Source organism: Carassius gibelio, chromosome A8 (assembly GCF_023724105.1).
Source record: "Carassius gibelio isolate Cgi1373 ecotype wild population from Czech Republic chromosome A8, carGib1.2-hapl.c, whole genome shotgun sequence".
Lineage (NCBI taxonomy): Eukaryota > Metazoa > Chordata > Actinopteri > Cypriniformes > Cyprinidae > Carassius > Carassius gibelio.
Genome location: NC_068378.1, coordinates 12,788,203 through 12,815,685, shown reverse-complemented (window position 1 = coordinate 12,815,685; position 27,483 = coordinate 12,788,203). Strand labels below are relative to the sequence as shown.

General features: G+C 37.9%; 1 protein-coding gene across 5 annotated transcripts in view; it reads right to left on the bottom strand.

Annotated features, from left to right (window-relative positions):
- The window catches only part of LOC128018487 (pre-B-cell leukemia transcription factor 3-like), an 80,363-nt gene extending 53,283 nt beyond the window's left edge, over positions 1-27,080 (bottom strand). For all 5 annotated transcript variants that reach the window (XM_052604023.1, XM_052604026.1, XM_052604025.1 and 2 more), the window contains exons 1-2: positions 25,624-27,080; positions 24,826-24,899 (exon numbers count right to left, since the gene is read on the bottom strand). In XM_052604023.1, the coding sequence (XP_052459983.1) occupies positions 24,826-24,899; positions 25,624-25,820 (271 nt within the window). In that variant the 5' untranslated portion in view covers positions 25,821-27,080. The remainder of the gene's footprint in view (positions 1-24,825; positions 24,900-25,623) is intronic.
- Positions 27,081-27,483: the final 403 nt, after the last annotated feature.

Here is a 27,483-nt window from a genome sequence, read left to right as displayed (position 1 = left end):
CATTGTTTTATTTTTGGATGTAATATTTTTATAAAGCTAAATCATATGAAAATTTGACAGTGTAAACATCACATGCTGACTAAAACTAGAGCTTTGCGTTTCTCAATATCAACAGCCTAACCAAATACAGCACAACAGAAGATTCAATCACTTTCTACTGCCTCTGCACATTTGATTAAGATGTATCTTCAATAAGTCAGAATGACAGTAGTCTGCTCTGATGTGCGATACACTGCGCTGCAGAATCTATATTTGTATTGTCAGCTTTCCCTGGATCCCTCCTTCATTAAACCCATCCAGCTTTCCTTTTTGATCACCAGTCCAGGAAGATGGATCTTCAGCCGTTGGACAGCAGGCACTTGCCAAGTCCTTCTTTAACACCCCACCCACTGCTCACATACCTTTCCCTATTGATTTAGATTTTTTTTTCTTTGTGACTGCCAGCATTCATTGTTTGAGACATTCTACAGTCAGCTCTTTAACACCCGTCAACCTAATCAATTTCATATTTTTTGTCAATGTCTGGCTAGAGGATGATTTGTATTTCAAAGGACTGATGTCTGATTTAGGATGTTGTCTTTCAGCAACAGATTTAGCCGTGAGTTTTAAAAGACTTGTAAAGTCAGTCAGACGTGTTGTTTTGAGAATACATAATGGAGCGGAAAATGTTTAAAACCTTTTTGATTCAAGTCAACCTCTTTGTCCTTGGTTACAGTAAGGATATTACAGTAGAACATCAACAATAACAATGATCGGCCAAACTGACCTTGACGTTTCCCCGAGTAATTTCTTCAGCTAATATCTGATGAGGACATTAAGAGAGATGGGTAATAAGATTAATATTCTTCATTCAGCACACTCCACCTCTGAGAGGGGGATATACAGGTCGCTCTGGGTACGTGCCGGTCACTCTTAGTTGTCAAGACTGATTTATTGCCTCCTAGCTGTTCAATTTCGCATTTTGTCCTCGTCATATCCCTGCCTCGTGATCATTCGCCGCTGACCCTTGTAGGGCAGCCCGAGAATATTGATAAAACAATTATCTGCTCGCCGTTCATTTGATTTTCCATTTCAATTACGGATTGGATAAGGCAAAAAGAAAAGGATTGCACCATTGATTTTTTTCTGCCTTCTTCCCTTCTCACTCTCTTTCTTTCTTACTGGTGGTGTTTTTCTAGTGGCATGACATGAATGCAGGGCCTGTGTGCATAGTAACAAAGTCACTACTTTGATATATATATATATATATATATATATATATATATATATAGAGAGAGAGAGAGAGAGAGAGAGAGAGAGAGAGAGATGAAAAATAACACTGAGTGAATGAGAGAGAATCACAACAATACACAAAGAAAGGGAGACAGCGATGAAAGTAATTCCCCTCATATCATCCACAGCAGAGGTGCTCTAAGCACTCGTTCACCTCTCTCAATCACACGTCTCACATGAATGCAGACATGGTGTCACACAAAAGAGAGGGCAGCTTTAATCTCCTCATCTCTCAACCAATGTCTGCTGTGGGGAGATAAAGAGGAGGAGTGGCTATGCCTGAAGACAGGGGAAGATGACTGCTATAAGCCTGCACATGGCCTGACACCAGGAGTGAGATCTCTAGACTCACTCCAGACAGGGAGGCCTGCTTTACGCTTGAGGAACACCGGCTAGATCCACCACTGTCTACCTAAATTGGGAAACACACACAGGATTTGATCATTATGTGCATTTTAGTCTGAAAATATGAGTTCTTTTAACTCTGTGGTAAAAAAGAAAGGCTCTTGTTAGATCAAAAAAGGGTCCTGTAGCCACATGCAAGGGAATAATAAACATAAAACAAAAAACTGGAAATCCTATTTCTTCTTTCCATCCCTCATCAACTATGGTTTTTAATGAAGAACATAAAGGTCTTGATACTTTGGGGTTCGCAAAATGCATTGTGGTTCATTTATTTAATATATCGCTACAAGTAAAGTTTGGAAAAAAGCAGCTTTGCCATAATAACAGTGGAAATACCCCATACAGGGTGTCTTTAAGTCAAAAAAGATTGAGAACCACCATTCTACATCTAACATTAATGGAGGAAAATAATACCATGTCAACATAATTTCAAGCAAAAATTTCCCAGATGATATTTGAATAATTTATTTGGCTTCAATACAGTTGCAGTACAAAAGCCACTTATTCAATTTAGAAAACATGTTTTTTCTCAAACCGTATAAATGCAAATATTTAGCAGACTTTACATTTTAGGAAGTTTTTTTGAAGAACCTATAATGAAACATCAATCATATGATGAACTCAAGACCTATAAACAGCAAAAAATTGTCCTTTATAAGACGAGGGCTTCCGCTAAACCGAAAGTGCTGAAAATAACCACAAATAACACAATCAACACTTCATTTAAGTGTGTGAGGTAAATCTCCTTCAAATAAGTGATCTGTAGAAACTGCCAAATTCAAGTCAAAGTAAAGCCTTTTGACACACCGCAGTGGCGTCAGCTGAAAATGGAGAAGTGGAGTTGAGGGCAGCACTTTAGTACTTTGACTTTCATATTAATGGAGAGAGAGTGGGTGAGAGAGAAAAAGGCCATGAGAAGTGTGTTCATTACAGTATAAAACTCAATAGATTCTCTGTAAATGATTTGGAACATTGATAATGGGTTAAGGCCCAATGGGAATCATGCTCAAATAGCCCTGTGGGAGCCTGGGAAAATCTGCTTCAGCTGAAGAAGCCCGGCTCCTCGCCAAAACCCTCAGCCCAGGACGAGTGGAGGGGCACAGTTTGTGTGTGTGAGGGAGAAAGACAGAAAGAGAGACAGAGCAATCTGCACACGCACCGAGAGAGCGTTTCACAAGGTGAACTCAACCATAGAGATAAAAGGAAACATCCTCACTCTAGGAATCTTCAGTCATGACTGATGTCCGGCTGCAGCGTTGAACATGATCAGAGCGATTCACATACTGGAGGCTAGGACTGATGATAATGCAATGGCTGGTCAGTGATCCAGCAAGGGCACTCCAACTATACGGTCTTTCTCTCTCTCTCACACACACACACACACACACTACTCTTGCCCTGCGCCCCAGTGCACACTAACAACTCTGGGGGAATTCACATTCAATCCTCATAACGTCCTGGCTCCTCCCTCCAGTGGTGCTGCCATGGAGCACAGTCCTGGCTGTGGCCTGGGTCTCCACCTACCCTACCCTTCTCAAGGCTCCTCCCTGGTCACCTCCTCCACCTGCACCTCTTTGGATTTTGTTTGTCGTCCTCCTCACGAATGTCCGTCCTCGACCTGAACCTCCTCTTGCATCTCCAGCGTGCCTGCCCTTTGTTTTGCCATCTCCTCATCCTTCTCGCCACTTCATCCTTCTCTCTACATTGCGAGCTCGCACATTCCAGGAGGGGGGGGCGATCTGTCACTGTATCATTCAGTTTGGACTGTTCTGTTCTGTAAATTGTGTCATTCCGTTCAGATGTGTAATGTGTTAGTCTAGCCTGCTTGTGTATTTAAGTTGCTCTCTTTCTATGCATTGTTGTCTATCTCGTCTCTCGAAATTACGTGTGTTGCAATCCTTGGATTTACCTTCTGTGGATTTATTAAAGATTCATTATCATCATCGTGTTTGTATGATTTAGATTTATGCTTAAAACAAGAAACAATATTAATGTATTAGGGATTTTTTTATATATGTTCTAATAAAACAAGGACTTAAATACAATAGAAAAATCTAATAGATAGATACATTATAGTCTAATCTTACACAATTTTCTTTCAGATACACTTACTTTTAAAGAAGGTTTAGATATTTTAGCAAACAAGACAAAATTACTGATTAAGTAACTGATTTGTATTTTATTTTGTTTTAGTTATTTATTTATTTTTTTCAGTGTGAAACTATTCCTAAAGATCCTTGGCACAGAGAAACTCCCAGAACCGCACTTAAAGTTCCCTCTAAAACAGGATTACCCACAGCAATTACGCTAATGAACTGGCTAAGAATAAAGATCCGTCCTCTCCAGGCCTCTTGTCTGTGTCATTACGGTTGTTTTTGAATCACTTAACTCAGGACAAGACCGGGCCACTGCGCTGTTTATCCGGGCCATAATGTTAAACATATGCACAGTATTGAATATCATAGGGGCCTTGGTGCTCAGTTTCAAAGCAGTCCTTCAAAGTGGCATTTCATGTTGTCATACTCTCATGTTGGTGTTTTCCTTGATGATACAGGAAATTATTTCATAAATTTGCAGAGTACAATGGAGCACATTGTCCGAGATGGTCCTTGGTAAAACAACACTTCCTCCATGGCTGCTGAGACAAAGAAATGACTCTTAAAAAAAAAAAAAAAAAAAAAATTGTGCATGAGGAGGAGAGATTGAAAAAGAGAGCGAGGGCCTGATGTCCATTTATATGCCTATGAGTTGTATCTTTCTCACTGCCCCCTCGAAATGTCCCACCTCCGCTGCCCACACACTCACAACACACTTCCCAGCTCCTGATTCAACTCTTCTGTTCTGCTCATGGCTGCCTTTTTCATTTAAACACATTATCAGGCCCCAAGTTTCACTCTAATATAACCTCATCTCTCCATAGTACATTAACCCTTGCCAGTTGCCTTCGAAATGACCCCATTACAGTCTGCTTTCACACCCCACAGTAATTCTGCCCCATTCATGACACTCACACACGCACACACTGGCCCACATTCTATGTTCTGCACCCCTGTTGAGTCGTATGGCCACTGACCACAGAAACGCACACAAGCAAAAGACTCATGTGGATAAGTTTAATGAACTAACAAAAGTGAATCTGTTTTCACATTCATATTTTAAACATCAGTATGCACCGTCATCAGAACCAGGAATGTGATAAACTGGAACTAACTTTATTGAACTTCATAATGTACTCATAATGTATTTGTAATTCTCCAAATCTGATTCATCTACATCTTGGATGGCCTGAGGGTGAGTCCAAAATAGCATTTTTGGGTGAACTATTATTTTAAAACACATTCATTTGAGCAACAAACAACCAATTTTACATTGAACGATACACATCTCGCTCTTGATGCATTCAGATGGCCCCATGGTCAAAAAATAGAAATCCTCAGTCTTCCATTTGAATGATATTTTGAGTGTGAGAGCAGTGGAGGGTGGTGAGGGGACCTGGCATCTCCATACGCACCTTCACCTACAACTGCTCCCACAGGGGTGTGTGTGTCAGGAGCACTCAACTCTCCCCGAACACACACTCACATGCATACACATGTGTGGATGGGTGGGGAAAGCAGACCTGACAGTGATGTATTGCAACTGGTTGCAGGTGTCAAAGAGAGGAGCGAGACTCGACTGGTCATGGGTGGGTGGGCAAAAGAGAGGGATGTGAACCGCAAGAGACGGAGAGCGAGAGATGCTCTGTAGGGAATGGAACTGATACACCCGTTTACATGCTGACCCCCCCCCCCTTCATTTCTTCTGTCCTTCTCTCGCTTTCCATACTGTCTGCTTAGACTACTATCACTGCCTCTCTATTTCTCTTTCTCAAACACTATTTATTCACAGAAATCTAGTGAATTCCACTGTTTAAGCATTTTTAGAATTGTCATCTAATTCAACCGGGAGGGGAAAAAGAACTATTATTTGCTGTCTGCATAAACCTTACCATCCTTGTATAAAAAAAAAAAAAGAGTGTATATATATATATATATATATATATATATATATATATATATATATATACTATATTATATACATCTAATATATATAAAGATTTTAACTGTCTGCCTTCATTTGCCTGACTAACTCAGTGCATAATGTGTGCGATATGTAAACACGTTAGTGAAAAATATTTGCACTCACTCACACAAGATCAAGATCAATCTGTGTCTCTCTCTTCCCCGTGTTTGTTAATGTGTCGTTCATGTGCATTTCATTTTTATTGTGGAATATGGATGTTTTTTGTTGCAAAGCTCTAACTGATCCTGTGGGATATGATTCCAGTAGGCTGTTCCCCTCTGCCTTTCAACACCAAACTTAGCACTCATATCAAACCCGACCACAAGGGACCCCCCACCCCAACCCACCTCGATTACTCCCATCCCAGTTTCGCTTTCATTGATCGCGGGGGAGATCTTTCCTGAAACACATGCTACACATCGGCAAGAACAAAGGTCTCTCTGCCACCTTCTGCCTGCAATGTGAGGAGCAAACATCCCCGAAAGGACAGTAAACCCCCAAAATCACATGCACTGTGAGGAAACGGCTTAAAAAACATACAAAATAAAGTCTAAATGAAAATATACAAATGCAAAAGGGACATTAGCTCAATATCAATGCAATAAAACTCCATAGAAAGCCTCCATCACAATGGAAAAACAAAAATGAAGAGAGCGAAAAAGAAAGAGAGGGCACATCAGACTTGGTGAAAATGTCTCAAAATTAAGGTCAGTTTAGAGAACGATTGATTATGAGAATGTAGAAAAGTCACATGACCTCCAATCATTCCAGCGATTGGTGGACCACTGAGAAAATTTGCAATTCTTCCTGGCAAGGCTTAAAAATAACGGCGCTATAAATACAAGGCATTCATTTAATCAGAGGCTAATTCACTTCTGACAGAGAGTAAATTCCACTATTTTCTGTGAGGCTTTCTGAAATTGCCATCATTTTTAATTAATTCTTAATTAAAATATATTACACCACAGCTTCTACCCATCTCTCTTGATACTGTAACATAATCAATTCAGAACCATTTACATTTCATTAATTAAAAGCTTTCCCCTCTCATCCTTAAAATCATAATGAGCCTCTATTTCTCATTAAGATGGCATACGAGCAAAATAACAATGCTACAGAGAATGTAAGACACACAGAGGAAGGTCTGTCGTCACAAGTTCAACATCCTTCTGATGTTCGTCTCTTGTCAATAACTGACAAAGCGAGATTCTAAGCTTAATAATCTGTGTGGCTGAATTAAGGAGCCAGCATTTAACGTCTTCATAACATCGAAAACAGGGAGCTGATGTCATATGTATAGGAGCATAAATGATAAATGATAAATTAACTTTGATATGTTTAGAAATAACTGTAGCGACAAGAGAAATGTGCAGCCAAAAACAATTATCAGTTACAAAAAAAGTAGCAATACAACCAAATAAAATGTTACAAACAAAAATAATAAATACACTAAAAAAGGTATGGTAAAAAGAAAATGTAGAAATTTGAATCCAATGTTTGAAAATTTAACTGCATTAAATTAAAACAAAAATACTTTAAAAAAAAAACAAAAAATAAAAATAATGAATAACTTAACTAAAATTACAAATAAAATTTAAATATAGAATTTAAAAAAATACAAGAAAAAAGGTAAAATACCAAAACAAAAAAGAATAATAAATAAATAAACCTGCTTTCATGACAGCAGTTGTCCAGTGGTGCCTAAAGTGACATCAGCAGCTTGTTGACAAGCAGAGGTGCAAAATATGTGATGTCACATCCTCTCCCAGTCATGTTTCATTACACGCACTGCTCTTTTTTACATTCCTAATATCAAGCATTGATGAGTGCAGTCTGTAACGGATTTCTATCATCCCTCTCTCTTTCCGTCTCCCTCCCTCTCTCTATCGCAGGTGTCCCGGCATTGGCTGTCAGGGTGGCACGTTTTGAGTCCTCTGCCCGTTAGATCAAAATCTCAGAAGCCAGCATTTGGACTTAGTGACAGCAATTTATTTGAATGTTTTGTCAGTGCACTGCTGCATTATATGAAGGCTGCATGCTAATATGACATGTCTACCCTTGCCTATACGAATGCAGACACACACACACACACACACACACGCGCACACACAAATGCACAAAATATATAATAACATGTAGCTTATTGACACTCTCATCCAAACAGATTCAGTTTGCCTCAATTTAATGAAGACTTAAAACACCTAAAGGGATCAAACATGTCATTTGAATACAAGTGAGATGCAGAAAATATGGTGAAACGCTAAGTTTAAAACAATTAAAGCTTAAATCTATGAATGCATCCTGGAAATTGGTGTTAAATGTAATATTTACATATGGTGTTTGCGTAAACACACACACACACACACACACACACACACACACACACACACACACACACACACACACACACACACACACACACACACACTCACAATGAAAAAAAGTTAGAAAAATAAAATTCTTTATTGAAAGAGCTAACATTTTATTAGCACAGATTCTTATACCTGTAGGAAGCTTGCCACATTTCCAAGTCTTAATTTAGACAGCGGTAAACATAAAAAAAAAATAAAAAAAACTGCTTTGAGAGTCTAGTGTAAACGCTTGTGTTGGCAGGCAGCTGGTTGAGTCTCAGTGCAGTGTTAATGCTGAAACCCACAGTCAGACGTGGTTAGCTGCTGTTTCAGGCATTTAGAAGATCGCCTCTCCTATTACTCTGTAACACTTCCACATGCAGCCCTCGCTCGGCACTAGACACACCAATTACAATGTAAACTCCTGCTCTGCACTTAACCGCCACAAGCGTGTACAAACACCCACAAACACCAAACCGCAAACCAGCAGGCCTTTATTTTCCAGAGCGCTGAACTTTTCACTTTCTAAACATACATAGTACTTAGGCTTTTATACGTACACACTTAGAGCAAGTCCACTTGACAGTCCACAAGCACTGGCAGAAGGAATGATTAATTCCTCTGAAAACACAAGCACATTAATGAGTCTCTAAGCATGACTCGAACTAGGTCTGTGTAATCCTAGATGTTAACGGCTCCTTTGCCACAAGCCGCTTGAACTTGAATGCATAACCTATATGAACACACACACACACAGCCAAAAAATAATACATATTAATGGATGAATAAACAAAATTGATGTCCTATATTCCAGATCTGGAATAATAGCAGCAGACCGTCATCCTTGTTTTAAATCAGATGACATTGCAGAATTGTTAGTCCGGCACTAAACAAGAGAAGAAAAGTGACAGTTTGCTTAGCAATGACCTGTCAGCAACTCTGGAGGATGATATTTACATTGGGTACTGACACAGAGCGCTCAAACTCTATTTTATGACATGTACTGAGAGAAATTTATAGATAGTTATACATTACCATTCCAAAGTTTGGGATCAGTAAGACGTTTGAAAGAAATTTAAATTTTTAATTAGCAAGGATGCATTAAATTCATCAAAAGTGACAGGAAAATTCATCTTTACCATCACTGGAATAAACTACATTTTCAAATAAATTAAAAAGCAAAACTATTTTAAATTGTAATAATATTTCACAGTATTTATGTTTACTGTATTTTTAATCAAATAAATTCAGTCTTGGTGAGCATAAAATACTTCTTTCAAAAAAAGAAATCTTAAACTTCTGAAGAGTTGTGTATTAACGTAAACTCTTCAATATAATTATAAATAAAATTGAACAGTATAGGACTACATTATTGCATATATTTGATAACTTATACACTGGCATTGTATTTAAATTGATAGTTTAATATTAGTAATAATATTACATTATAATATTATAATAATTGCATCATTGCCAATAAACCGTTGCTGACTGCTGACAACAACAAAAGGAACAAAACTGAAAAAGTTCTGCACTTGCAAGCAAAATCACATTTTTCTTTTTCAGCATTGCCAGATCAATCAAAGATCAGATAATGAAATATGCTCTGTACTATTTTGTTATCTATTTATTTTTAGCATGCTCCCGGAACCTCTGACAAATTGTGTGCGATTGCAAATCTCCATAAATCACGATTAAAGACAAGTATATCATCACCGGAGCATATATCTTCTCCGGCCTGACCCGTCCGCTAATGAGAAAAAGGCCCTGGTCTATCTCGGCTGATTAATTAATTCAAAATGTTGGCTGTTATTCAAATATGAGGCTGCCGCTATTTGAATAACACTTGACAGCAAATGCCTGAAGAAATAATTTCCAGTTTGCGCGACCCCCTGCTGGATTGCTGATGATGGGTTATGGTAATGCTATACATTGACTTTCCTACTCTCTCCCTCACTCTAGCTCTCCTCTCTTAACCTCTGAGCCATCACGTTGTGTATTCATTACTTCATTCCAAGTGCAGGTTGAATTCAAGGGTCCAGTGCTTCCATTCTACTGCAGACCCTGTGTGTTAGCAGCATGCCCTACAGTCTGGTCTGATCAGTGGTGGTCGGACAGACGGGCGAGAGATGTTGAGTTATATATATATTTATAAGGCAATCAGAATTGGAATTAGAAAAAGCTTTATTTGATATATTTTTGCACTTTAAAATTACAAAGTATAATTATATCTAAAACACACTTTAAAATGCTTATTATGGAGTGTTTCTGTGTGTGTGCTCTATTTTTGTTCCTGCACTCTATCTTTGCTCTCATCAGGCAGAGAGAAAAATCAGGACTCAGGAGACAGAAGAGGTTCAGTCATTAAATAAATGAACTCTGCTACACTACCACTATGACCGTGCTCTGCATGCACACATATATGCACATACACACATGCAATGCTCTTAATATGCAGGAAAAAATGGCAGTTGAATATTAGTGCAAGCAGTGAATCAGCAAACATGCACAAGCTGGAACTATATGATAAGAATGTTACTGTACACCTTGTGTCTCGTTGAAAGGGTCTTTAATTTGAGGAGGAAGTTGAGAACCGCCTTTGACCTTGGTGTATAATCTTCATTTGCATGGGTTAGGATGCCCTTCTCTACAGTATATGATTATATTAAAAGCTAGGGCAAATTAAAAAGGTTGTGAAGTGCTATGTGAATAAGAATAATGTAAGAAAAAAAAAAAAAAAAAAACACCCACACGCTATATTTATGTAGTTTTCAATTACATAAAGAAAGTACAATATTTGTTAGAAAAACATCAACGTTACTAGTAACAAGAAAAGGATGTCAAGATTCAAACAATTTTACTAGATCATTATGATCAGTATTTGACATTGAGTTTCCTTGGAAATCTAAAGAACCTCCTTAGCACTCATCTGTCTATTAATGACAGCATTTTTTTTTTTTTTTTACTAAACTCCACTTATAAAAACTCGCGATTCCTTGTAAGGCAGAAAAAGAGTGAAAAACCTCAAACTGTGCCATGTCAAACAAATCGCCATCAATCATTCTGACAGAGCTTGCGCTTATTTGAGAGGCAAAAGTGAGCAAAAAATCAAGCTGTCAGCAAAGTGGCCAGTGTCTAAACCCACACTTTACATCTCAGCAACTACGAGACTACACCAAAGGCACTTCGATCGCAGGCACAGACCTGGTCCTCTTGCTTTACTGCTCTAATATGAAATGTAAGGAGCTGCGTGAAGGGATGAACAGAGCGCCATTGCACACATGATTAAAAATGCATGCCGTCTCTTGTAGGACACAACAGATAATGATATCACAACTACCACATGTCATCGAATTCGGTTCACCTATTTCAACGTTGAAGCGGAATGGAACCATGCACTTCGGGTTTCATGATCAAAAAGAGAATTTGATATTTGAGCTCTAAATCAAACACCGGATACAAAGGTCTTGAGAGTGAAACTTATTTTCATTTGTCCGATGATCGAACAAAATGCTTAATGCATGACAATAAATGGTCAAATATGAAGTGTACATATTCACATCACAGAGAAGGATGGATCAGCTTGCAGAACCCTGCCGTGCCGAGTGGAGTGGTGTGTACCGACTGACAGGGATGAAAGTCTAAGGTCACAGACATGCGGCTTCGTCTACGTCTCGCTTTAAATAAGTTTACTGCTTCAGCCAGGAGAAGAGCAGAGTGCCAAGATCCCTGATTAAATGAATTAACAAGTAACTGAGGCGATGTCCCAGAGACCCTGCCACTGACAGAGAGAGAGAGAGAAGGAAGAAAAACTCTGTGACAGTAATTAACCTCACTATCTTAACTGTTATGAAGGCATGAATACATGGTGTGCACAAAATCAGATCTAGTCAAAATCTAAGAATTGTGGTTTCCATATGAATAATTTTAACGAGCCTCTAAAATTGAGTTTATATTGATACATTGAAAAGTTTTCCTCTATAAATATTACATACTGAACTGTATTACACATTATTTTAGCTCAAATAAATATATTTTGAAGCTATGACAAGTAATTATATATATATATATATATATATATATATTTTTTTTTTTTTTTTTTTTTTTTTTTTTTTTTTGGTAATCATATTTTTTTTTGAGGATGAGGGCATGTCATATAACCCGTTCTTGTTGGTATCTACTTAAAGTGATATATAAACTCACTCCAAAACACTGTAAAGTTTGACTTTACACATAACCTTTGACGTCAAGAAAAGATCTACAAGAATCATGATTTCCTCCTTTTTAAAAGCTGTTATCTGAATTATACATACAATTCTTTGGTTTTTCAAATTTTATAATATGCACTTACCATTATCTTTCCCTACAATTTACAACTCCGTCAGAACAGACCCTTTAGTTTGTGATTTCATATGCATACACTAACGTTAAACTTTTTTTGTTTTATAATACTTAAAGCAAGGATGCCATAAATGGATCAAATTTGACAGTAAATAAGTTTATAATGTTTCTAAACATTTTATTTAAAATAAATGATGCTCTTCTGAACTTTCTTTCATAAAAAAAAAAAAAAAAAACACTTTTCACACAAATATTACACAGCAAAATAAGAAATGTTTCTTTAGCAGCAAATCAGCATACTAAAATGATTTCTGAAGGATAGTGACACTGAAGAGTTAATGATGCTGAAAATCCAGCTTTGCCATCATAGGATTATTTTAAATTGTAAAATATATTCAAACAGAAAATCGTCATTTTAATTTGCAGCAATATTCCACAATATTACTTGGTGTGCATAAGAGACTTCTTTCAAAAACATTTTAATAATCTGAATGACTCCAAACTTCTTTGGCAATATATAGCCATTGAAAATCCCATAACAATCAACAACTACCGTCAGTGCCTCATTGGGACAATATCACAGCAGCGACCTCCATGAGAACCTCCACCTGACAATAACACACAACACAGAGAATGGAGAAGTGAGAACAGGGAATAAAAATGGAGTGAAAGGCAGCAGGAAATAGCAGTAATGTAGAATAAAAACCTGCCCCTTTTGTTCTGCTGCTTTTCAATCCCCATCAAAGTGTAGCAGAGCGAAAGGACAGTGTTCCTCAACTCGCTGCCATTAATCACAACTTTCCCAGGAACTGAGCGTGTATTCATTTCTGTCACCCCAAACATCAGCAAATATTGTTATGGTGCTGCTCACTCTTCATTCAAGCAGCATGCACTGACCGAGGAGAGGATGTGGAGTTGCTTTTCAGAGGACACAGAAAGAGAAAGAGAAAGAAATAACCAGAGAGAGAAAGAAAGAAAGAGAGAGAATATCCCAGGGTCTCTGACACCAATTAAGCCATTTCACCATGAGCCCAGTACAGGATCTGCCCCCTCTCACTGAAACATGAGACAGCACCTAGCTCCGGTTTGGCCCTGCGCCATCTTTCCGTTGCTTCAGCTTACAAAAATGAGCTTCAAGGGCTTAGGGTGAAGAGACAAGCTCTGTTCCAAAACCTAGAGAGCTGCTTTGCTGCCTACTACCTACACAGGCAGCTGCCTTCTAACTATCATGGAACATCATAAGTGACTGATTTGGAATGCTCTACATAGACGGAAAATCTGTGCGGAACATAAATAGCGTTTGATCAACTAGCAATTGATCTCAAGTTTTAAGTTTGGTGCGCTACTCCAAGAAATAAATAAATAACACATAAATGTTGGATGAAATCATTATTTTAAAATCACACTGATCTATTTCTATCCATACTCTTTCCAAAAATTTGGGGTTGGTAAGAATTCGTCCTTTTTTATATACTTAAAAATAATTTTATAAACTTTTACTTAGCAAGGACACAACAAGTGGTTTCTATTTCAAATAATGTTCTTTTTGTTCACTATAGAAACCTACAAATTATATATATATATATATATATATATATATATATATATATATATATATATATATATATTAGTTTCCTCAAAACCAAGCAGCATAACTGATTGTAACACTGATAATAAGAAAAATCAGCCTAATGATTTCTGAAGGATCATGTGACACTGAAGACTGCAGTAATTGCTGAAAAAATAAAACATTTTAATGATATTTCACAATATTGTTTAACTGTACTTTTGAAGTAAATGTATCCTTGATGAGCATTTATTTCAAAACCATTAAAAATAACAGCCCAAACCATTAAATGGTGGTGTTCATTGCATGTATTTTACTGTATGTATGGTTTAGTTTTCTTTTCTTTCTTTTTTTTTTCACCTAAGCTCACCAAAATACATTCTAGAACTGCCTTCTACATGTGTGTTGCACAGTAGCGTAATTCTTGACTACATTTAAAACAGCACCTTCGATACATAAAAATGTTGTTGATTTTTTAATCTTGAGAAAGAACAGATGTAACATTTATTTGAGGCTTTTGGATTGTTTAACTGATGGGATGTAAAAAAATGGAAGAGTTGGGTAAAGTAGCATTCCCTCGTGCACCGTTAGCAACACATAGCGTAAATGTCACTCGTTTAGTCAGAAGTTAAACAGTTCACTCTCTGTGAGATAGACTGCATGGCCTGCATACCTTTTTTCTAGTTTCCTTGCCCAAGACTGTAAATCCATGCTCACAAAAACACAAACATTAGCATTCAACTTTCAGTATAGTAGTGGGTTAGCTTTAAAACTTCCTGTCAGCTATGTGAGAGTCATTTATTCATGGGAGTATATGTTTAACTAGGGAAAAAAACGTGTGAGCATTAACCGAAAATGCCTCGGTCAAAATGAGCAATGGCATTAGGCCTGTTTCTTGATGTTAAATAAATAAGTTCAAATCAATCGAAATATCACCGCTCCAGTGATTAAATTCAAGGAATGCCTAGTAGTCGATTTTTTAGAAACCACTCTTGAAGATGTTGCCTGCTAGCTTTAGGACATTTACGCATGCTTAAAGGTTTTTTTTTGTTTGTTTGTTTTTTTAACTGCTGTTTCGTGCAGGCGAAGCGAGGCTTGTCATGGCCACGGCAGAATAACGCCAGCTTTGTTATGAATAAAATATTAGAAATCTTAACACAGCAGCCAATAAGAATTATTTGCCTTGTTAAAGCAGGAGAAGATGCTGATTAAAATTTCATTGCGTTGCAGTCTTTTCCCCATTTCTGCTTTCAATATATCATTCTAATGTATGAAATGCTGAAGGAACAATGGCACAGGGACTTCATTTGAGGAATGCAAATTGGAAAAGGGGAGGACAGAGCAGTGCTGTGGGGAGAATAAGACCCTGAAATGCTACTTTAGGCTAAGAAAAATAAAACACAGTGTTTTACTTGAGTCTAATTTAGCATTAAAGGAAACGTTTGGATTTCTGCACACACATCATGCAAACTGGACTGAGCTCGAAAAACGCATGGCCCAATATTATGTGCATACTTCCCAGATATTCTGAACACATCCCACATGTAAACTGTTTGAAATAATCCTTTTTTTAAAGAGAAGAACAAAATTTGAAGTTCCTCACATATAAATAAATACATAAATAAATGCATTCATTTTTATAATAATTATAACTAAAATAAAAAATAAAAAATAAACTTACTAATTTAATTGAATAAATAAATATTAATGTAACTCCACTGATTAAACTCAAAAATAAATCCAAATAATAATTTAAAAAATCCCATAAAGAACAGAAAAATAGACATGGTTATGCAGTAGTTCTGCCCTAGAAAAACAAATGTGTATCACCAAACACTACACATTACACACATGAGGACAGTACATGAGGAAGTATATAGACTTGCATTTTCTGCCCCTTGAGGAAATCTCACCACTGAAACAGAGGAGGCTAATGAAATGGAGATCTATAAATAGCTATGTCATTACAATGAGAGGACCACTCTCCTCCCCTCCCCTCCCCTCCCAACTGACCCTTTTTGTGCTAATAAGCATTTTGACAGTGATGCAGGTTCTGCTGGATAACCATGCGGAGCCGGGGTCCTGCAACCAAAGTGGTGACCCAAGAAAGCCTGGGCAAGTACTTGGACATTACCTCAGTGGGAGACTGTAAAGATTATGAAACGGAATTGAGTAATGCACTCAGATTGTGTAATCACCTGAAAAATTAATAATCATGCCAGAGTTATTTGCAGGTATGTTCGAGTAGTGGAGGTGGAATAATTGTAAGTAGTGCAACTGTAGTTTAAATTCCCCAGGTGGTTACTGAAACCTTAATGTGACTTTGCAGGGCACCCAGTAATATTTCCTTAATTTCAAGGACTGTCAACCTTTTTGACATAGGGACCCCACACTTAGACGTTCTGTCAATCAATAAAAATGCTACCTTTATTTATTTTTACCATGCCCTAGATTCATTGTGCCAATGTTTTGTCCATTATAGAACAATTAAACCATAATTAAATAACGGTAAATTAGATTATATAAGTTTTTGTTGTTGTTGTTGTTGTTGTTGTTTTTTTACTACAATAAATAAAAACAAATCTTTTTGAGATACATGCAAAAAAAATAATTACAAGGACCCCCTACAGTACCTTCATGGGCCCCCAGGGGGTTCCTGGTTGAAAGCCCTGGCTTTATTTTAGTGCCATTTTGAACATAAATCAATGTAACACAACATAATAATAATTCAAGAAAATAAAAATAAAAATCCATTACTGGATGCAGTACAACTGCTTGCAATTTTTTTAATATCTATATAAAACTGAACATAACAGTTCATGAACCTTGTGTTAATAACAAATAGGACCCGTGTTAGAAAGCTTTGTATGAATTGAGTTACAAAAATATAATATCCAGAACGTTTGGCCAACGTTAACATTGCTCATCGCCTCACAGTTTGCGATACTGGCTGGATGGGTGTTTCGCAGCTTTTACGCCCTAGTGACAAAATTATTGATGACAACACATCACAAATTGCACTTATTTCATATACAGATGACAGAGCGAGAGGGGGATGTAAAATATTAAAACAGCAGTGCCGGGTGGGAACATTTACTTTTTTTAAATGAAAATTTAATGTTTCAATACAGAGCACAATTTAGTTAAACCGCAAAGGATAGATGACAATTCAAAGGTGATGTGAGATTCATCAGAGGTTTGTGCCAGTCACCACATCTAAGGAATACACATATATATTTACATACACAGAGCAATCTGTAGTCAGAGATAATTAAATGAAACTCATCATGAACGCATCTTGATAGAACACAGAAGGGGTTGGACAAATGTGTGTGTGTTTGTGTTGAGGAATCAAGAGGTGATTTATGAATAAGACATGCAAATAAAAGACAATGTCACTAACAGCCATACATATTCCAGGGAGGAGTACATTCTCCCTCCTAATGCACAGACAACATACAGAGAAACACTGCAGTGGCTTATTAAAGTCAAACTTTCTATCAAGACACTATAGCTTTTATTGAACCAAAAGGAGACTGGGATTCGTGATCACTGAAACATCGAAATGTTAGCTGTAATTTTAGACACACAACACTTTTGTGCTCGTGTAGGAAAAACAGGTTTGAACCTGACCTGCAACATGTCCTGTTTTCATTTCCTGAAACAAGAAACACAAGCCTGAGCCATTCCAACAATTCACCACCTCTGCCATTGCTAAATGTACAATCGAGACATTTTATAATAAACCTGCCAAAATTGTACACCATAAAAGGCTTTTTCGCATAGCTAATGTGTTAAAGGAAGCATTTTTTTTTTTATAAGAACTATGGATTTTAGTTTTTTTCACAAAATCTCAGTCAAAGATTTGAAGCTATGGTGGATAAGTACATTGAGAAATCACACTGATGTGAATGTAAGTCCAATTGTGTATAGTCGCTTTATTTGTGCTGCAAAGCCTTTGCCATATGCAACAAGAAGTAGATTAGCCTCATATATGTAAAAATATGTCTGACAAGGCACAGAGTGGGAACATTTCCTCAAACGTGCAAGCTTGCGATTACAGATTTTCTCCTCTCCTCTCCTCTTTTTTTTGCATTCTTTTTACCTCTCTGAAGCCTGACAACCATCCATACCCTCGCTTTTTCTTTTGTTAATTCCTTCATCTGCTCTTTCTTTTCCATATTCACCTTCTACCAGCGGAAAGCAAAGGGTTTTACGGCACTTTAAGGAAGATAGCAGTCACTCTTCCTCGATTTCAAACATCAAGTCGTGTAACAGAAAGAAACAGATAAAGAGAGAGAGAGAGAGAGGCCACGGCATTCAGGAGTCCAGGCGCCCTGTTGAGCAGAAGCCATTCTGCCTTACACTATCTTGTCACTGCAGACGCTTTGCTGGGGCAGATGGGAACAAAAAGCAGCCCAAAGTCAATTGTCTCCACTGCTGAATGGCTTTCTATTGCAGGCTGCATACATTTACTGCTACACATTTAAAAAAAATGTTGTGGTATTGTAACTAAAGGCAAGTGAGGTGGGTGATGCTCACTTATATTTACTTTGGATTGTAACGACTGGGTTCGTGATGATGTCATAAAGAGACTGAGACACACAGCTTTCCACCTACACAAATATGGATCATGAGCCGGAGTCAATTTTTCATAGTTTCAAGGACAAGTGCTCCTTTGTTATTTCGTAATTAGCAAACAATTAATGAGTATGTTCTCTCATTAATTAATAATCTGTAATTATGGAGTATTAAAATAAGCCATCACATTCATAATAATCCAATCAAATGATATCAAAAATATCACTTTTAGATTGTGTTACAAAAATAGAAAATAAATACCAAAAAAAAAAAAAAAAATCTATAACAATAACAATTCAAATAGTAACAACAATAACCAAGCAGATGTCAAATTAACTTCAGGGTAGATTTAGTTGGCTCATTACCACTTTGTCGGGGCGCCTCAAAATGAATGGTCCCCGAGGGTTTAAGAAACGCTTACTCTCGAAATCCTTGCATTCCATTTTTTCAAGGTAATGCTTTTAGCCGGCCTCGTATGTGGTTAATTACAACAGTGCCTACAAATTAATTCAGCTGGTTCAGAGTGCACAAAGAAGGGTCTTGCCGCGGATGCACAAATATCAACACACAGCCCCTCGCTGAAAAATAGCGTGCATGTGTGTGTGTGTGTGTGAGTGAGGGGAACGGCTTCCTGCAGTCTCTTCTCCAGACCTCCCGTTTCTGAACTTGATGAGTCAAAGGTCAGAAAAACAACAAGTCAATAGGCAGGCAGCCGCTGCCGAGGCAGCAATAAGGGAAGAGGAGAGAAACCGAGAGAGAAAGAGAAGCCTATGATTTTGGCCCTGTAATAGTTTTCTGTAATCTCTCTGTATTGATTAAACCTCACTTCAGAAAGGAGTGTTGCTTCAGAGCACACCTAAACACCCCCCTCCATTCTTTCTCTCTTTCCTGGTCAGAAATGCCATATGGAGGTAATCTTTCACCTTTGTTATTCCTTGCTGCTACCGCTGCATCTTCCACTGCTGCCGCCAGCCCTGCTCTCTACCGGTGGAGAGAAAGCAAAAAAACCAAGCACACACACACACACACTGTCTGATTAGCACACAGTCAACCCAGCAGAGGTCTTCCTCAATTCGCCGCTGTACTTCTGTATTCCCTCTCGAAACAAACTGGACAAGTTTATTCTCCACACGTTAAGGCTTCTTTCACCCTTTCTGCTGGGATTTCTCCATCGCTACAGCCCGGATCAGACACATTATATGTTAACGGCACCAAAGAAATTAAATTTAAATAATTAGATTTGTTAATTACCCCACCAAATCAAATGTTAGCTGGTGCGGAAGTGAATGGCATTGTATAATGGTGTCCTAAATGATTCAGCAGAAAAACTTGAAAACATAGCCCCCTCACAAAGACCAAAAACTTTCTCAGAAAAACAGATACCTGAAAAAAAGGAGAGATGGGGAGACTGAGAAAGCAATAAAGGGAAAAAACAGCATCTGCTAACAAAAAAATGAATAAATGATTTTCAAGCATTCTGCCACATACCCATCATTTGATTCATTTAAATGCAAAAGCGAGAGAAAGTGGAGGAGAAGAAAAAAAAAAAAACCCTCCTGCTAAAAACACTCAATTTACTGACAGGCAAATGACTCCACGCTGCCACTTAATCTCATTTCTTGCATAATGCCCTCTAATTAGCATATCAAAGTGAATTAATACTTCTAGGGCATTAGCGATGGGGAAATCTACTCACTGGGCCTCCAGTAGCAGTTAGTGGAGTGCCAAGAAAGCTCCCCAACACTACAGACAGCTTTGCATTGCAAAACGCTTCTTTTCATTTATCCTCCATGTTTGTATCTCTCTCCTCTCTTTCTCCTCCCACTCTCTCTCTCTCTCTCTCACACACACACACATCATCTAGCCCAGCCACTAGCCACACAAATTTCTTCATTCTGATTCTCCGCAGTGCCCTGGGGATCCCAAAAAACTTCTCAGCCCGACAAGACTTTACATTTGCGGTAATCTGTGGTTAATCTTACAAGTAACTTTTTTGCACTTCACGAGCTTCGCAATGAGCGATAAGAAAGATCTAGAGGCCTTCCACTCAGACAGTTTAGGGATGTAAATGCATACATCCCTGGTATTCTCATAGTCAAGGCAAAGGTACACACTCTTAACACACTCATGCATCCCGAAAACCCAAACAGTCACACACATCATCTCTGTTTGCTCGCTCTACAAACACATGTACATGCACAGCTTTTCCTTCTCACTGTTTACATAGTTACAATACAAACACTTCAGGTTTGATTTACCCTTTTTCGTCTTTAAGTCCCCTTTGCATAAGATCCAAAAGCAACAATGAATGTTTCATCTTTTCAAAGCTCTGTTCTCTGCTGCGATTCACAAATACAAGGCCAAGAAATCTCTCAGACTGGAACTTATTCATACATCAGCACTGGCAGTTTCTCTTTATTTTATCTTACCATATAAAGAGATACACATAGCAGTGACTGCATGGTAAAAACTGTACAATATCAATATCACACACGCTAAGCCCAATGATGCATTAAATGTGCACACCCTGTCCGATAACTCTCAGGAACTTCAGGAATACTTTTTTTCAGTTCCACAGATTTGCTCTGCTCTGCAACAGCACCAAACCCTGACGAAAACCCCTGAACTACTCATTACTTCTATGCATCGGTTGAGTGCGATAAGAGAAATGTACATACTGCTCTGACACTAGGTGTTCACTAGGTATGTGTGTGGTGCGTTAAAAGAGAAAAAAGCCTCCAGAAGATGTGTTTCACTGAAAAAAAAAACAACAACAACAAAGAGTAGCAGTGGTAGCATGCTTATCAGTGGAAGTCTCTCTTATCACTTTGATGAGACAATGTCCTTCAACGGGCCTGTGATGAAAAACAAAACAAACAAAAAACACAGTTTTTCTCATTTCTCACAACCTGTACACTATAGCAAGTAAATTTAAGTACAAGTAGTGCTTCACTAGTCTATTTTAAAAATCATTTAAAAAAAAAAAAAATCTGCTATTATAAGGTATTATGAAAACCTTTTATTTTATGTCTTATTTCACAGAGCAGAAAACAATAAAAAGCATACATACATACTGTACATGTGCGGAACAGGAAAATGTCATGCCTGTGTTCACTTGTGAGTTAATAAACAAATTAGCAGAATGAAGCTTGTAAGGAAATTAGTCCGCATGGGTTAAGAAGGACTTAAAAAAGAAACCATTCAAACAGGCAGCGTCAAAGGGATTAACTGAGATTACAGCAACTGAGCTAGTAAACAAGCTCATTTAAATAATTAGCATACTTAGGGACTCTACTCTTTATGCATATTTAATTAAAGCTATAATGCAATAAGGGACATAGCTGTATTAAATGTAACATGATAGGTGCGCATGGAAGCATTGTCAACAGCTGGAGGTTGGTTTAAAATAATCAAAATACTTGTAAAATTAAATGGAAAAGCTCCTCATAAATAATGCTAGAAATGTGCTTGCATATAACTGTATATGTCAGCAAATAATGGATAGCTGTTAAAACACAAGAATATTTGGAAATAAAAGCATTGCATGAGGACACACAATTTACTCATAAGCAAAGATTTGTTTGCTTATGAGTAAATTGTGTGTTACAGTACGTATAGGTGTCCTCATGCAATGCTTTTATTTCCAAATATTCTTGTGTTTTAACAGTTATCCATTATATATATATATATATATATATATATATATATGTACAGGGGTATGGAGATTTTAGTAAATATTCCATGTAATTCATCTATTCATCTTTTCTTGAGACACAACAGTAGCCACTTACAATACAACGCAGTCACAATACAGCTACAACATTTAAATCTTTCTCTCTTTTAATCTCCATATTTTCTCTGATACTGGACATGCATAAAGAACAACTCAAGCAGACCGGGAGGTGGATCAGGGCCTTGCCCTCCCGCAGTTAAGACCTCTAACAGCCGAGAAGTTCATTAAGTTTTATGATCTTCCTCCAGTCACTGCTTATAAGCCACACAAAGGCCACAAATCTGGCAAAGCATTATTCTGCCTATACAACCACACAGAGACATGATAAACACATTAACTGAAATCTGAATGCAATTGCATTGCTGTATTCATCTTTGATCAAAAACTAGATTTAAGCTCTAGTATGTGAAATGATCATCTCTTGCTTTTTCAAAAATTAGATGAATCATTTGTAAACCCTTCGAAAGTCCATACATAGGCTATACATATTATAAAGTGTATTAAAAAAAATGCACACAAAAAAAACATGCTTATTTCAACATGCTATAAAATAAGCTTTAATTTTCTTATGCTAAAAATGAAAAAGTAAAGACAAAAGCACAGTGATTAGTCAAATGCAGTGCATTTGCCACTGTATTTTGGGCTCACCTTAAAGGTTTCGCTCTGCTATTCTCCTTCCGCATTATCCAGAAATACATAGTGCACATTCCTGGTAAATGCCCCTTATGTTAGGGTCTCTCTGGATTCTGCATATCTGGTTATGTGGTCATTATCTCTTTATACCTGCGCCCTGCATGGTTGCAGAACGCGCACGCCTTTGAGCACATCACGCGCGTTTGTTAACCGTCGCAGCAAAAAAGAAAAACTGCACATTAAATTACATCTACAAAGCTACTGGACGTACTGAACTGATTTCAACGGGTGCTGATTTTCTCCTTAAAAGAAAAAAAAAACTGTCTTTGTGAGACAGTGACATATGCTAATGTTCCGTGTCATTGGTGCAGGCGGTTTAGCCTTGGCAACGCACGTGCTGGATTGATGTTGTATCTGTCATTGGACTTCATTTACAGTGCGCGCGCGACAGACTGTTTCAGAGGTGCTTGAGTGTCAGAAAAAGTGGAGATAGAATATTCCTCTTTGTTATAGACATCCAAATGCACTTTGAAAAAACAACCACAAACACAACATTTCTATAGTAGCCTACACTTCTAATTAGAACAAAGACAAGTGGTGTCACAAGAGCCATGTGAAAGTAAACATTTTACACGACAACGTGCGTTCGTGCTTCTTCCTCGATGTTTTGCTTTAGTTAAATACTGATATATATATATATATATATATATATATATATATATATATATATATATATATATATATATATATATATATATATATATATATATATATATATATATATATATTCACACTTATGTAAGGTCTCCGTCAGTGAAGGAAAGTCATAAACTGTAAAATAAAATAATAACAACTACCAATTAAATAAAGTTTCTTGAAAGCTTTAATTTCTGTATCGTGTAAAAGTGACAACTTACAGTTCATTACGCTTTTTAACCACTTTGCATTTAATTACTGATAAAGAAATCCAGATTGAGCTTTAAACACACATAATATTGAGTAGCCTAATTGCATAAGGTTTTAGGATTTATTTGTCCAGATGTACAATGTGATCTAAATATTTGTATAAGATAGGCTCACATCAAACTAATAATAAATGACATTGATAATCCGTGACCATAGCAAGTCCGTTTTAACACGATAACAAACAAAAATCAACAATGACACCAAACGCCAAGCGTCTTTGCACGTGTCGGTGAACGATGTAACCTTCACAGCGCTGGCGTCTTTCATAATAAAATGGGGGCAATAATTAACCGCAGGACCGCCGATACTGCCAACAATTACCCAGTAAATAGGTCGCATAATTAGGCAGAGGAGCGCAGGAATTGGACCGCGCTCCGAACCACGAACACGCGTAAACGCTCACTGGGCTCGCAGTGGTACAATTAAACAAAACAAGCCTTATACACAACACCAACCCCCGCACAAAACATTTCCTCAATGACAAATGCAGAGAATCCTAAAGATGCATAATTGCCTAACAAATGTGGGTCTTGAAAGATTAAAAGCACGGCGTGAGAATAGCGCACTGTGAGTAAACAAGGGATCTACCGGTGTGGTTCTCCCATACATGCCCCCAGAAGAAGGCACTCAGCTCAGCCTCACGATGCCACGCGGGGGAGGGGTGCTCATCTGCATATTTCACATTCTTAGAAATCCAATCATGACATTTATTCGATTTCAAAAAGGAGAAACAGAAATGTGGATGCTGGATTTGGCTTGGTACAACTGGACTCCGCTAACGACCAAATAAAAAAACACCAGTAAAGATGGCGGTGTCTGAAGGATGAATGGCACTGTATTGTTGCTTTTTTTTTTTTTTTTTTTTTTCTCGATATGTCTGTGCATAATTTTGCCTTTTTGTACGGGTATCTTACCTGTTTTCTCTTTGATCTCGCAGAGGACACTGAAGAGAGCTGGCTTCATTCTGTGACAGTTGAGCCCATGTTTCCTATGCCATTTGGGAGCAAGAGACGAGATTGATATATAGTCACTCAAAACTCATAGTTCTGTCGCAATAAAACTTTCATCTCAAGTTTAAATTGAACCTTAAACTGCTTTCGTCTGAGAGTGATAAATGCATAGGCAAAGCTGGCTTTACACATTACAGTTCACGTTCAAAACAAAGTTACGTAAAATGAGCACAAAATATTTACATTCGATGTAAAATAAATAAATAAATAAATAAATAAATAAATAAATAAATAAAATAAAAGTTGTAGTTGCTACAGACTGTAAAAGTATCGGGGCCTTCTTACGTTTAGAAGTAGGAAAGTGTGATGTAGAAACTTTTAATGAGATGCCCACATGTTTTGAGTACTTTACCTGTGTATCATTCTCTATATAAAGTCAGAGGCTATTTTTAATATCAGCTACAAGTTACTGTGATATTCAGTCTAAACTTTATAACTTAATATATCATAGTAGTAATTTTCCACCTGGATTTCAATGCAAATGTGACTCTCAAGTTATTACTATATTAACATGTGTGAAAAAATTACAGTTGGGACAAGAGTTTCAATGTGTGGGACAGTACTTTAAAATAAGTTAGCTGTTGTAACGTGTGAATAGAAGCACAGTAAGCTATTTTAAAACATAAAACGAGAAAGCATACATAGCTGCAAATACTTTCTCAATAAAACAATAGAAACGTTATATTAAAATAATGCACCAACTTTGCTTGCGCCTCGTCCAGGCTTTGGTCGGTGATGGTCATGATCTGATGCAGAATGTCACCGATGTCTTGTTTTCTTCCATCCACATCGCTTCCGTCGTGTCCATGTGGAGGCGGCAGAGCCATGCCTCCCTGTACCGAGTGACCGGCCAGGTTGACACCGCCGAGAGCCTGCAGGATCCGGGCTTGCTCGTCCATAGTCTGCCGCAACACAATCAATGCGCTCGTGCTCAGTCACTGAGATGGGTGAAATAAAATCGGATAATGCACATGCAAAAACAACTTGATTATTTCATGTGCAGTGGTTAACGGGTTGCTATCGTGCACAAAACAGTGACCGTGAAGCGAAGTAGCAAACACAATAAATCGCTGGATGAAATACAGTGGAATTGATGTTCCAGGAAGCACTTTGTGGAAAAGATTTAAATCGTCTTTGATCCTCCTGTAAGTATGCCCATTGGAGAAAAAAAAAGCGATATTTCTCGCCTATTATTTAAGTAAACTTCAGCGTTCAGGTGACAGTGGTTGCCCGTTCAATCCTGTCCGAATCTTCATGCCAATTAATTTTTTTCTTTGAAGAGATGGGGTCCTTTGCAGATGTCTGGAATTCTTATTCGCGGTCTTCTTAGGATAATGCCGTCTTGTGCGCTTCAGGAAAACTTGGACAAATCCGTAGTGTTACAAAGAGTTGCAAGCAAAACATCCCATGCTTGGTTATTAAATATGCAATTACAAATAAGCGCATTGAGTGTGGAAAAACTGGCAAAATATTGCCTTTGAAAAGACTTTCCAAAAATAAAAATATAAGAAAATAAAGGAAGCCAAGTGAAATAAATTAAACCATCAGCACCGGTGACCAGAGCTATAAAGATTGTATGAAAAAATATAAAAACGTATAAAAAAGTTTTCTCACTTTCAGTGGGGAAGATAGAAAAACTGGACAAAAAAATTAATCACGCGCCATAAAGCGATGCGCAAAAATATCTGCTGACGGAAATTTATGAGTCGAGCGCGCGGGCTGTGTGTGCTTTATGTTGTTTGATGGCAGCGGTAGTGAGCGATTGACAATGTGCCAATGCCATTCACTCAGTGCGGACGTGTCAGAGAAGAAAAAAGATACAAAATCGACATCAAAATGCACGCTCCGCCCTGCAGAGGAGGGGTCTTAGATTCTTGTCACTTCTCGCCGAAGCCCCCGAAAACAAAATGCCAGTTAGCTTCTAATGATACTGCTGCTGGTGATGATAATGATGAGACCAGAACATCAACTCAACAGCGTTTAAGTCTCCACTTTACGCGTGCCTCATTTAAAAGCGTGCCCGTGCATTGAGATGCCGTTACATTATAACAATTTCCAATAAAATAAACAAAAGGTCGGAGTTTTATATTGTCTGTTTCAAACTAATAATGAATTACACGGGCACTTCGCTTCCTTACACCATAGTATGGTCGCCTCCAACAAGCCTTGCTCGCAGGGGCAGGGAAGCAGAGGACATGTTTATAATATTGGAAATAGATGTCTCAAACCAATCAGCGCAGAGTCCGTGTTTGAGTGACGGCCCCAAGGACCAGTGGGTGGCTCCCGCTGAGCAAGAACGCCCGCCTTCAGAGCGCACTACCTTCACTACGGTTGTACAGAGAGATACCAACTTCTGATTGGCCGTTGTCAAGGGTGACATCTCCTGCAAAAGCAGGCGGCGCTGCGCAGCGCTCCTCGGCAGTTGCTATGGTAGCAGACTGCTCGGTGGGCTTGAATCAAAGAGACACACTGAAACATATCTGCGCTTCCTCCGGTCGCCTCGCTTCTACATATGCCTTACTAAAGCCACGGTGTTCTTCCCGCCGATTCCAAATCACTACA